The following is a 13363-nucleotide window of genomic DNA, read 5'->3' as shown; positions in this document are numbered from 1 at the left end:
ACTGTTTCAAGAAATGAGCCAAAGCAATTGAGAAAAACTGTAAAATCGGCAGACCTCTCAGAGTGTAACTACAAAGTGTTAACTGTAATTGAACAGATCACAGCTGGAAATAGCTGTTCATCATTTGGGGAGGGGGTGGTTTCTCTCACACACACACTCACACACACACACACACACACACACACACACACACACACACACACACACACACACACACACACACACACACACACACACACACACACACACACACACACACACACACACACACACACACACACACACAAAGAGATCAGAGCTGATCTTAATGTCAATCACACCACCAGCCACTATGCCATGTAGTGTATCATGTTAGTCTATGCAGTACTGCTTCTAAATCCCCCAAAATCTAAATAAACACATTCATATCCCCACACAGACAAAGACAAGAGATAAAAAAGGGGAGGAAGAGAGAGAGAGAGGACCACATGATCAACCCAATCTCAAATTTGGTATTCATTAATTTATTTTATTTTCAAGAAGGCGTCTCCATTCACATTAACCTGATGTTGGAGCCTTCCAGGAACTCTGACTTACTGACTGACTCACTCACTTAATCATTCACTCACTCACTTCCCTGGGCCAACTAGAGACAAATGAAGCTGTGCCTTAATTCGGAGTGATCTAATTTTCCACTCTATTGGACATGTAGGTCAATTTTGGTTGGAAATCTACAGGAAAACTCTTCAGGAGATCTCTAACGACATAAATTGGTTGATTATTCAGACAGCTCGACTGGAACAAAAGCAGAATTATGCCAATCGGGGGTCAGATATGGGTATGGAGGTATGGTGTGGTGTGGTGGGGGGCTGTCAACACACTTGTGCCCGAAACCATGCATACAATTTCATGGTTATTATCACTGGTCTGTCCATTTTGGGAAAGCTTCCTTCATACTTATGTGTCTGTTGTTAACCAGGCTGATCTCCCCAAAAGAACAGTCCATGGCACACTTCTTTGTTGAAAAGGTTAAAAAGGCTTTAATATATGGGCTACGCCTATGCGTTTTAACCATTCAGTCTTCATCAGGGCATTGTTGATATGTAAACCTTGACTCCAAAGAGCACCTTCTTTGATACCTGGTAAGCAAAGCAGCACTCCTCAGTCTATGTGTCTATATTAATCAGAATTGTGGAGCTCAGTATCGTCGGAGGTCTCAGGATTCATTTTTGCTGACTGCCACTAAAGCTCAAATAGAGTTTGGGAAGAAAACCTTCATAATTTCTGCCCCCACTGCATGGAATAACCTGCAGAACGACTAGAAACTAAAAGAACTGGTAACTCTTAATGAGTGTAAAGCAACTGTCAGATCTAGGCAAGATAAATCTATCAGTAACTGTCAACTCTTTTAATAAGATATTGTATGTATTAAGACCAATAGATCTATGCCAAAGGAAGATGGAATGAAGTTTGTTTTTCCTGTGCTGGTATGGAATTTTGTTTTGATTTATCTCCCTATTCTACCTCTAGTGTAAAAGACAGTAAAGGACATTTACCATGGCTTGGATGTTGCTGTGAGTATGGAGAACTCCTTTAGGTCTCCCTGTGGTGCCACTGGTATAGATGATCATAGCAGGCCGCTCTGCCCAGTCTGTGATGGCAGCCTCCTTCTGTTGGGTCTCTGCCTCCTCTAAAGTGTCCAGGCTGGAGGTAGGGGGGAGTGTCAGGCATGGCAGCCCCAGACTCTGTGCTAGGGGCTCCAAGGTGTCTGCATAGGGCTGTCCTGCCACCAGCAGCGAGCTCTGAGAGTCGGAGATTATGTACTCCAGTTCGGACGGCGGGTGTTTTCTGTACAGCGGCACCGCTGTCCCACCGCACATCCACGCAGCCCACTGTGCCACAGTATACGAAGCGTCGTTAGCACACAAGAAGGAGATGCGCTTTCCCTCCAGGCCCCCAAAGTCTGAGTTGAGCGCAGTACTGATTCTACCTGCAAGGCCTAAGCTGCTGCCGTACAGCTGCTTGTAGCTGTGGCTGCCACTGCTGTCTATGATAGCCGGCTTGTCTCCGTGCGCTGGAGCTCTGGCAAAGACCGGCATGTGTTTTTTCCGTGATGATGGTGCTGTAGTCCATCTGCTGCTAGCAGTGGTGGTGTAAGTCTTCCTCAGAACCGCATTTTGCAGCAGCCATTGCCCTGGCTCTAAATGGCAACAAGTGCTGCCAAGAGCGGCTCGCCAGAAAGAGGCAGCCCACTTCACAGAGAGACGGGCAGCAGCGAGTCCTGACAGCATGGTTAGAGACATGGCTGTCCGCAGCCTCTAATGTGGGCAACGGTTTGATCCTCACGATGGCTCCATCCTCCGGCTCTTGTATCCGTTCATATCAGAGCGAGGACATCTGTTAATTCACAGGGAGAAAAGGGGAGCTTGGTGTTATCTAGCAGCGTCAACACCTTCTCCCAAGGATAAATACTGCATGAAAAGAATATATAATAATAATAATAATAACTTTATTTGTATAGCACTTTTCTAAAAACAATGTTTACAAAGTGCTTTACATACAATAAAATCCAAAAGCAGCAATATGAGAGTATGTGAAGAGTATGTCATCCTTCACATTGCCTATTTTTATCTTTATACTTCTCATAGTCCTCATAGTTCTTATCCTCCTTTTAAACAACAGGATCAAGGCACTCCTCACTTTAAAATTGCTTTGCTTGCATTGCTCTACTTCACACAAAGTCAAGTGATGGAGTGTGGCTTAAATGTGCTGGTGTCTTTTGTGATTTTAAAATGGCAAATAGAATAAGGTGAGATCAATAAAGGCATTTTTACTTAAAAGGGAAGAGCGCCTTTGCCTTCTTGTTCTTTGATTACACTCAAAACCCAGGTTTTTACCCTGTTTGTAACGCGAGTACGTTAGATAAGTTACGTAAACGTTTTTTGTTTTGTTTTGTAAACGAGGTGAGTAAATAAAACAATGTAAACCTAAGGACTACAAACAGGGCAACTCAACTATTTCGAGTAACATGCGAAATAAGCTCAGAGGTGTTGTCAACCACTGTCAAGACCAAATTAGTTAGTTACGGTATTATTGCCATTCACGTTAACCAATTCATCATGTTTACATTTAATTTAACATGCTTAGGAAGGTTACGATATCAGCAATGACAGCTGTATTTGACATTATTTGTGGCAGACAGTGGCAACATAAGCCGACACTGATACCAATACTGTTTGCAAATTAGCCAAAATAAAGACAGTATATCTCCACCATTAACATCATATGCATATTTCTTATCTACTATCTGTGTTCTTTCCTGTAATGTCTTCAGCTTAATTCACCTTACCTACAAAAAAAACACCCGGTGCCTCTTAAAGTGAAGGACGGTGCAACAGAAATAATCTTCCGGAAAGCAACAAATGCTATTTTACTGGTTCTGCTGATCCACGTTCGGTGTAACAAAGCAAGCACGGTCCCTCTGTGGCTGCTGCGACTTCAAACATGGGTGTTTGAGTGCAAGGCTAAAATCCTGCTCTGATACTTTAATTAAATAGTATGTATTTTATTTCCTCACACATTTCGCTGCATGGAAGCTTTAAATACAATGCATATGCTATGAGAAACGATAATTATTTGATTTTATTGCATTTCATGTGCATATTCATTGTGTCTTTTTTAGGTCAATTTGATCATTTTGTCCTATTTTGATATTTTTAGGTTTATTTCCTGCTTTTGTGACCCACCATCTGATCTACTGTAGATGCAAACGTGTAACACAGTCTTTACAAACAGCCTTCAAGTTTCATTAAAGTTCCACAGAAACTGATAGTTTCAGATGGTGGCAAATGTGTCATTGATTTTAAGCCTATCAGCATAAATTGCATTGTGGTAGTCTGTCATCCTCTTGTTCTTGACTCAGCTTGATGGCATCTGGTTATTGAGAAAATCTCAGACTCTCCCCCATTGTGAGAACCGGCAAACGTTGTGGAGAGGCTGGTCACTAGAGACAGAGCCGAGGGAAGGGAGAATGCAGTGGATATGCAGCTACCCCACACAGAGCTGTGTTTGGCTTCAGATCACTTGCCAGTTCTACTATTCATTGTGCCAACTAGCTTGGCTGGCTTCATCATCACAGTGCAAGTGGGCACATTCAGCCGCCAGCTGGCAGTCGCGGGCCTCAGATAAGAGAATGGTACAGACATGGCACTCGTTCAAAAAGTTTTCACTTCCCTCCCCAAACCCCCTACACTGCAAACGAGGATGGCATGTTCCTAACAAAATTGGAGCCTTTGTTTCAGAGAACTCCCCTCCGTTCTCAGGAGTAGTATCGTCAAAGACCACTCGTTCCCATTTGTAGGGAAAACGCTATTCAAAGGGATGCTATGCTACCCCAGCAGCTATGTAATCTCCACAGAGCATTGTTTTGTGTAGGACATTTGCACTTCAGTCTTCCTCAGTCTTTTCTGATGCAGATGGCACTGCTGCATGTTCTAAGGATACAACCTAAAATTCATCGAATGTCGCCTTCGACGAAAGGGAATCGGTCACAGACATCCCATTTTTTGGATTTAGTTCCTGGAAGTTGGCCATATTTTTGTCATGCGTTGTACGGAGACTAGGATTTGAGCCATCCAGAGACTTATATGGAGCTACTGGAGACATACAGGGATGGACGATGGATGGGGGAGTGTGTGTTTGTTTGTCAGAGGTGGGAAGAGGATACATGGTTATGGAGTTATGGTTATGGTTATGGACGAGCCGTGATTAGACATGCTACCTAGTGAGCAAAAGCTGGCATTCTGTTCCAACGGCCTGCTGCCAACACACCATTCAGCGAACACCACCTAAAAGGATCCCGCCATTGATGGGCACAGTGGCCGCAAGCAGGCGCCAACTCCCATCTTGGCTGGCAAAGGACTGCATCTGAGGAAAAGAGAAAGAGAGGACCCCCCACAGATCTGTGAGAGAGAGACTGAGCTGGGAACACAAACCATGGGGAGTACCAGAGCATGTGTCAGGTTGGCATCAATGTGAGAATGTCTTGGCAAGCGCTTCGTTCTCTCCCCTCCCACCCCAACACACACACAAACACACTCTTGCCCCGCTTGGAACACATGGTACGTCAGCAGCGGCATCTGGCCGCGCTGACTCCCGGCAGCTGCGCTTCGTCTTCGCCAGTTGGGAGTCTTGGCACTGCCACTTCATCAACTACCTGTGGCTCCTCCCGGGTAAAAAGGATAGCGATGAATTATTCCACGGCTGCAGCTGCAAACTTGACTTTCATCCAAGAGATTCACTGTAAACATATGACTGCCTCACAGAGCACATGCCACCCACATACTAATGCATGGTTGACAACATGGCTGTTGAGCTTGTATCCTGCCGTATCCTGTCTAGTGATGGCATGGTTCATTTGAGGTGAACGATGAAGGATACACTGTCATGATTCTCTATGTGTTGGGAAATGGTGCTGACAATCAAGATGAAAGGCAGCTGAGGATTACTCTGAAAGGAATTGCTGTCCCATTTTTATAATGAACAAACAAATGGGTGACCTTTCAACTCTACGTTTATTACTTCACATTCCATTTCTAATGGATGCTTTGACACCCAAGGACATCTCCCTGAAAGCGCTCTCAGTGCATTTTAACTGAGACAATGGATTACTGAACAAGAGTAGGATAGCCTTGTCTGGAGATTATCTGCACTCTCACAGAAGAATTTCCAATGGCATCTTTGCGATGAACTGAGATGTAGCCTACCCATTACAAGTTATATATAATCTTGTGTTCTGGAAGATTCCCCTTTCATCATTGAGACCCTAGTAATGCCACCCCGTCTCCATCTGTCCAAAAATGTGTTTGGTTTCTCCTGCACTGTGGAATGATTTGTCTTCTTCCCATTTATTCCACGTCAGCTGTCATGCTCTCCAAATTTTATAACAGCACTCACTTATGTATAAACTATATAGTGTGTTTATTAGAATCAAACCCAAGTCATTTAAGTTGTTGTTTCTGGGCTCTGGGTTACACATACATGTGAAATATTGTATCACGAGGGAGCGAAATTGATAAAAGTACATAGCTGTATTTTATGTTAATAATTCCTGGCATCCACTGGCTTTCTTTGGTGTTCAGGATTTGCCCCTGGCTACTCCAGCACTGACCCAATTTGAATTTCAAGTCTTATTTTGGTACAGTGTTTTTTCTAGCCTTGTTTCCAAAGACGTGTTGTTGGCAAGCAGATATCTGTCAAAATTCAAATGGCATCTCTTTCTTACACACACACACACACACACACACACACACACACTCTCTCTCTCTCGCTCTCTCACTCTTTTCTGTGGGTGTTAGTCATCTGACAGTGACCCAGTGGGAGTTTTTTTCTCCATCTGTGTCGGTCTGACCCATTTTAGCCCTCGGCCACGTCCAACTGTTCCACGTCCCAAACATATGTGCTGTGGCAGGGGGATAAGCGAATCATCGCCGCGCGGGACCTGCAAACACACACTGCAGACATGACACTGGACCCGGCCTTCCTGTCTGTCTGCGTGTCTGCGTCCCACAGCATATGTCATCATCAATACTGGCCCCAAGGAATCACACCTTAGCGATTTGACAAAACCCTGTTCCTGCTTCTCCTCCTCCTGCTCTTCATCAAGGATAACCCTCTGTGGGACAACAGCTAAATTTACTTATCAGATGAGGAGGATATGCCAAGGTGTTGGGTAGTGTGTGTTATTCCAGTTTATTATGTCTGTTTACATGCTGTGTGTGTGTTTGTATGACAATATGTGGCTGCATTAATGCGTTGCTCTTATCTGGCTTCAGTTGATTTTTCATGTGTCATTACTGACTCTGCATCTCAGTCATCGCTTAACCCCTCTGATTTAGGATGTGCCTGTCTTTCTGTCTTTTCCACTGGCTAACCAATCCTGGAATTGGCACTTGACTTGGTGGACAGACTGGCTACACTGTCTATGCAGATTATAGCACTAGCCAGTGAGGGCAGAATAGGCCAACCAGAAGAAGCAGCGGGGGCTTTCCAAGTGGTCCATGTTGGCAGAGGAGATGGTATCATTGCACAGAGCCGGGACCCACTGGGGACCTTGGGGTGTGAGGCACATATGGGCAAACAGGCTGCTGATGAGCTGCTTATATGAGGCTCTCATCATGGCCTTAGAGAGAGACGTGTCCATCGGGGGATTTGGAGTGGCTATATGCTGTGGGTCTGGTCTACATTGTTTGGATTGGCACAGGATCGTGGATTCAAGCTGCTTAGAGAGCAGTTAAATTAGTCCGCAGAGATGTTCTTCCTTCAGATTTTTATAAAATGTCATCCATAGTCACTGGGGACAGACGCTGTACAACATTAAAGGTTATCTGAATATGCCTGCAACTTGTTATTGTAATTTACACCTCTCTGCTCTGAATAATACAGGCAGAGAGCTTGGTCAAATGGACAGAATGAGGTTGATTTAACTGTAGTCTTAAGGTAACTCACCCTAAATGGATGATACCCAACTTCCTGACCTACTGGCTATAATAGGCTTTAGATCTCTCTGGAATTTTTTTGATGGCTTTCCACTAATGACTTATTGATTCCCTTCTTTCCCTTTTAACTCCCACACAAGGAAATGGAAACTATTCTGCTAGACAATCAGGACTTCAGCTCCCCCAATCTAACTCAACTAGCTAACTCTGTCCACACACGCCACCACAACAATCTGCTGGTTCTGAAAATTGGAAGGGTTATGGTATCTCATTCAAAAAGGCATGCCGGAGTTGCATGTGGTAGTTCTATATTGCATCCAGATGTAAGTTAAGATTCTTTAGTCTAACATGCAATGTAGGCTGCCGTCCCTTTTTTGTTCCTGATTCAATTTGAAAAATTATGGATTCCTGTCTTCACAGTTCACATCAGAAGATGGTTGTTTATTATGTCTATGAAAGCCTTACATATGTTTATAATGTCTGATGTCGGTTTAGCTTATGTGGCTATGGGAGAAATAAGTCACCTGAACCATACATCCTCTTTGCACATTTGGAGCTATTTTCATTCAATTTATTTCTCCCTATGGTTTTACTTTCTATATCTTTGCTAAGAATCCTGGCAGCCATCTATCTTGTTCCATCTCCTGCAAACATGCACACACACACACACACACACACACACACACACACACAGACACAGACACACGCACACACCCTCTGAGGCTGCCAGGCTGCCTGGGTGGTGTGTTGTTCACTGGGAGACGGTGCCATATGCTGTCTAGCATCCCAGGGAGGGCAGAGCCTACCAGTTCTGCTGCAGTACTACACTGACACTGAGGGGAGCCCGCTGTACTCTGCCTCACCTACTGGTAGTCTCAAGACACTGTAGACTCAATCTACTGTTGGGATAGTACAGTACCTATCTGCTTTGTAAATCACTGAGGTGAGGCTGCCCTTGCAGAGTATGCATTCAATGCCACACTGAGTAAAGGTTTATTATGATTATTCCATAAAGAAATGAAGGGTTTTAAGGTGAGGCTTACTCTTACGAAATGATTGATAGAACAAATCCAAAACAAATTATGGTACTTTTTAAAGGATAGTAGTTAGCTTAAGTCCTTGGCTGACAAAATAGTGATAGTTTTAAAGCCTTGATCCACTATATTTTGGATCTTTTTGATATTATTTTATTATTATGCATGTTATTTGTTTGTTGGTTTAGCAGTAAACAGAGAAAAGTAATGTAACATAGGAGGGATGCAACAATTCAGGATTCAAACCTCAATAATATCACCATGTTAAGTGCCAAGGCAAGTGCTCCATTCCTGATATTTCTAATCTGTTGTAAGCATTAACACACATCTATAACCAGCATTGTGGCGGCAAAGTCTCTCTCTCTCTCTCTCTCTCTCTCACACACACATACACACACACACACACACACACATGCATGCACTTAGCTCCCAAGCCCTGATGGAACTCATAGGAAGATAGGAAGTGCTACTATCCGTACAATGTGAACACTTCTGGCATACTGTAAACAAGTCGAGAGCTGCTGAGATGGATTCTAGACAATGGTTGACCTTGCAGTGAGAGGACCTGTCAATGCCTCTGCACATCTGCAGATGAGAAGTCTTGAAAAATTCATCATAGCCAGGCAAAGTGAAGGAAAAAAAAGCTTTTGTTCCGTAGTGCCGTTATAGTGCCACATCCTGAGTCTTTAAGAGCCCTTGAGTTTGTTCTTCTTCCTTTTTTAAAGAAAACTTGTGTTTGTGTGTGTGTGTGAGGAGGGGAGGGGGGAGTTGGAGGGGGGATGAGAGATGACAAAGAGAGACAAAGTAGACTGTAAAATCTTTAGAGTGCAGTGCGGTGAAACGAGTGAGCCTGGATACCTTTGCGGTCAGGGGTGTGGGGAGGTGATGAGTGTGTTTGGTGAGAGGGGGGTTGCAGGGGTGCGGATGAAGGAAGGAGTGAGAGTGTGTTTGTGCATTGACTTGAGGGGTAGGGGGATGCGTGTTCAGAATTTATCTTGTCTGTGTATTCATTACCACTTTGCATTTCAGGCAGAGAGCTTGGGTGCTCCACTAAATCGCAGGAAGGATTGTTAGACACGCGTGTTATTAATTTTTTCAGGGTCCCTGTGGCGTCTGTATGAATCTTAATGCTGCTGACTGGGCTGCAGCTCTATCGACTTTCTTTAAAATATGAAGAAGCTTTGCTGGAAGCGCCTGGGGTCATTAGCTGAAGAGTAGGCGCAAATCCCTCCCCGAGCCTGCTCTGGCTTCGCCATGTTAAATGTGCTCTTAAAATATTCATAATCATACTCCTGCGTGTGCACGTGCACACACATGCACACACACATGCGCTCACATACACACACATGCGCACAGACAATGCACCAGGGACATAAGGGAATCAATATTAAAATGTATTCCTGTTTTGGTGTGTGGTTAATTAGCTGAGGTTCTTTTAAACCGTGAAGTTTGAGAACAGATTAACAGTATCTCTTCACACACAAGATAATATTTACTTCTGTTCCATCCGTGTGGACATAGTTGAAATACATATCAGTTGGTATTGACATATGGAAACCAAGGATGGAATCATGCTGTATTAGACTGTTGTTGCTTAGATGTTTTGTATCAATATTTGTGTATTAAATTAATATTAAAGTGAAACATGCACCGGCCTCTGTTTCACAGAGACCTTAGAATGTGACTTCTTCTACACCTCTGTAATTTGTGTATTTTTCTCTATCTGTATAATTTAGTGTGGATTTGTATTAAATTTGCATGAAACATTTACACATTGCCATTTGATCCACTGTAAAATAACAGAATGAAATCATGTGTTTTCAGTAGATTTGTTTACTACTTTGAAATTGCTGTTGTCTTTATATTTTTTATATATCTGTATATTTTTTTTAAATCAAAGTAAAGGTTGATTCTAATGTACTTACGATGACCAAGCTCAGGTGTTGTTTAATTATTTGGTGAATAATGCCCAAATAAAGTCATGAGTACAGTATTACCTCCTGACATTGTATTGTATTACACGGTATATTGATCCATTCATATTGATCTTTGATTGGCAGGGGTTAATGAGGTAGCTGGTTTGAAATGAACAAGCAGTGTGTAGTCACATCAAGGGTCCTTGTTAAAGACTTGGACCCCTCACAGCAGCTGGGGCTCAAGGGCCACACTGTAGCTCAGCTATGATCCTAGAACTTGAGACTGGTGTAGACACTAGAGTTACTCAGCTATTGTGTATTTAATATTGTTTTAGGTGTACAGTACATACAGTATGAGTTTCATGACAGTGTGCTGTCAGTGCTGTCTGGTTCCTCTTTGGGAAGATCGGTTCCTTGCAGTGCTCGGCTCTGGCTTTCATTATCCAATCACCACTCTCCACTTCCTGCACCTCTCTGGCAGTCTGGGTTGAGAGAGCATAATATGTCAGAAGTCCCAGCCAAACCCAACCCAAGTGAACCCGAAAGACACTTATAGTATGGTACTGTTCTGGCCCGGTTACTGATCCAACATACGGTATGTAATGGAGCGAATTTCTAGAGAGTACAATATGAAAAGAAATGATCTGCACTAATGTGGAGAAAAGCTAGAACTGCAGTGTGAGGAGTGTACAGTGTCTTACCGTTTTTGGGCCCTAGAGACGACACACTGATGAGAGAGAGAGCTCCTTATACAGCAGGACTCTAGGGAATGATTATATGATTTATGACCTTTTATTGTTGTTGTTTCATGTGGAAAGGAAGTTAGGTTAGAACTAAATAGAATTAGACCAATGTGGGTTGTTGAAGGCTGATGCCAATACTTACACAGAAGTTGTCTTTGTTATGCCAAAAAATTACAATCAGTCAGTGTTTCCCCATAAATCTGTTCTTAGCAGGGTGGAAAAGCATGAAACAGCATTCAGACTGTGGGACACTAGAACCAAACTAATGATATTCTTTTAGGTGGATTAGCAGCTCCTCTGGGCAGGGTGACCCACTTCACCTATTCTGGGATATATTAGGCCTTAAAATAAATAAAAAAAGATAATTTATAAAAGAAAAAAACCCATAATTGAACAATTATATGAATAAATAAAATGTGCAAAGAAAATTGTATTTTATTGCTGGTTTTACAGATTGATGTTGTGTCTGTGGTCAGTGAGGAACCTCTATCAGTTCGGTGTTTGACAACAGTGACTGGCCGATATCCAATATTTCATAAAAGACCAATATTGGTCTGATATATTGGTAAATGGATATATTAGTCTAACCCTAATATTACTGTAACCTAATAGCTGTAACATTCAGTGCCCTATCAAAACCTCATCTAAAGACATCTTTTCACTCTTAAATCAAGTGAGCTCTTGACAACAATGGCTGACCTCCCTAATCTAAAACAAAAACCCTTGAGAGCAGAAGTAATCGAACCAGTGATCGCTTCAGGCAACTGAAACATATAGAAAATTTTATCAGCAAAGCCCCTCATATGTGTTAAGACCCATGACCCCCCTCTGCCTCGACTGGGCCAGTAATATTCTATACAGTTTAGAGAAATTAACTGAGCTAATCATTAGATGAGCATTCTCTCCAGGAACATGACCTGTGTGGCACGTGCTATTTATACCCCCGGTAATTTGAGCAAGGGTTAAGTTACAGCCCATCAAAGGACTCCAACATGTGTGAGACAGGTGCTGCGATGGAGACCAGGCCAAAACAATCATGTTGCTACAGAAAGGGACAGCCTGCCTAATTGATGCCTGTTTGTGTGGCATGGTGCTGAACAATGGATCGGGGCTGGCAGATGTATCAGGGGGGCGAATGATACACACAAAGCCACTGAGAACAATACCATAGGAACAACGGGGGCATGCAAGTGTGTGTATGTGTGTGGAGAGAGAGAGGGAGAGAGAGAGAGAGGGGTGGGGGTGGTGGGGGTGGGGGGTGGGGGGGTACATGAGCACATGAGTAACCCACACCTTCTACTCTTCAAATAAACATTACTGCATTATTACATTATTAAAGATTATTAAGATGAGTTAATATCAGACTGAATAAGTGAGAATGAGAAGTCAGATATGTGGCCAATTGATTACAGTAATATTTTGCCATATTACTATAAATAACCTCAATTATGACAAGTGAAATATTAAAAAACCCTAATGGTTTATGAAAGATTCAAATAATTTAGTCAAGGTTAGTGTAATTACTGTAAAGGGATGTGAAAGCGACACAGAGAGCAAGAAAGGAGGGCTGATGGAATAATTTGGGTCCCAGACAGCTGATCGAGGGAAGAACATTCAACTTTCACACAGGAATGGCCTCATCATGATCTTACACAAGCTCCTCTTACACCCCCCCGCCTAAACATCCTCCCCCAGCGGTGTGTATTGATCTGTGTGTAGCTTAATGTTGGTCTTTATGGATGCGTTGCGGTCAGAGAAGCCAGTAGGAAAACTACTTACTCCAGCCCACTGTTATAACTGAATCAATCCATTAGGTGGGCAGTGAAACTGTGGTCACTCTCCACAATATGTAGTGATTATATATGGCTACAAATTGAATTATTCAATATGCGATTCAGTTATGAGCAGCATGTAAAAACCCAGATAGAGATGGATGTTTTCCTCAGGCCACAATGCGTTACATCTATACATTAAATTGAAAACAGGAGCCATGACATTGGGCTATGAGACGCAATTACAGGCAGTTCAAGAACACTAGGGCAAGAAAATAATATTGTGTGTACACACGTTTGTGTGTGTGTGTGTGTGTCTGTGTGTGTCTGTGGCTGTGTGTGTGTGTCCCTGGGAAAGTGAGTGCTGTTTGGCTTGGCCCCCTGTCCCCTGTTCCAGAGGACTGTGAAATCAGAAATTAAACG

At 43.0% G+C, this 13363-nt stretch overlaps 1 protein-coding gene across 1 annotated transcript in view; it reads right to left on the bottom strand.

Annotated features, from left to right (window-relative positions):
- The window catches only part of acsf3 (acyl-CoA synthetase family member 3), a 32633-nt gene extending 29263 nt beyond the window's left edge, over window positions 1–3370 (bottom strand). Inside the window, exons 1-2 of the mRNA XM_071513328.1 lie at window positions 3329–3370; window positions 1536–2376 (exon numbers count right to left, since the gene is read on the bottom strand). Coding sequence (XP_071369429.1) covers window positions 1536–2282 — 747 coding nt within the window. The 5' untranslated portion in view covers window positions 2283–2376; window positions 3329–3370. The remainder of the gene's footprint in view (window positions 1–1535; window positions 2377–3328) is intronic.
- Window positions 3371–13363: the final 9993 nt, after the last annotated feature.

Source organism: Centroberyx affinis, unplaced genomic scaffold (genome assembly GCF_046629955.1).
Source record: "Centroberyx affinis isolate AG114_WGS23_722 - 3 ecotype Tasmania unplaced genomic scaffold, CSIRO-AGI_Caff_v1 ptg006998l_1, whole genome shotgun sequence".
NCBI lineage: Eukaryota > Metazoa > Chordata > Actinopteri > Beryciformes > Berycidae > Centroberyx > Centroberyx affinis.
The sequence above is the reverse complement of the archived record's forward strand: the minus strand, read 5'-3'. Positions and strand labels throughout refer to the sequence as shown.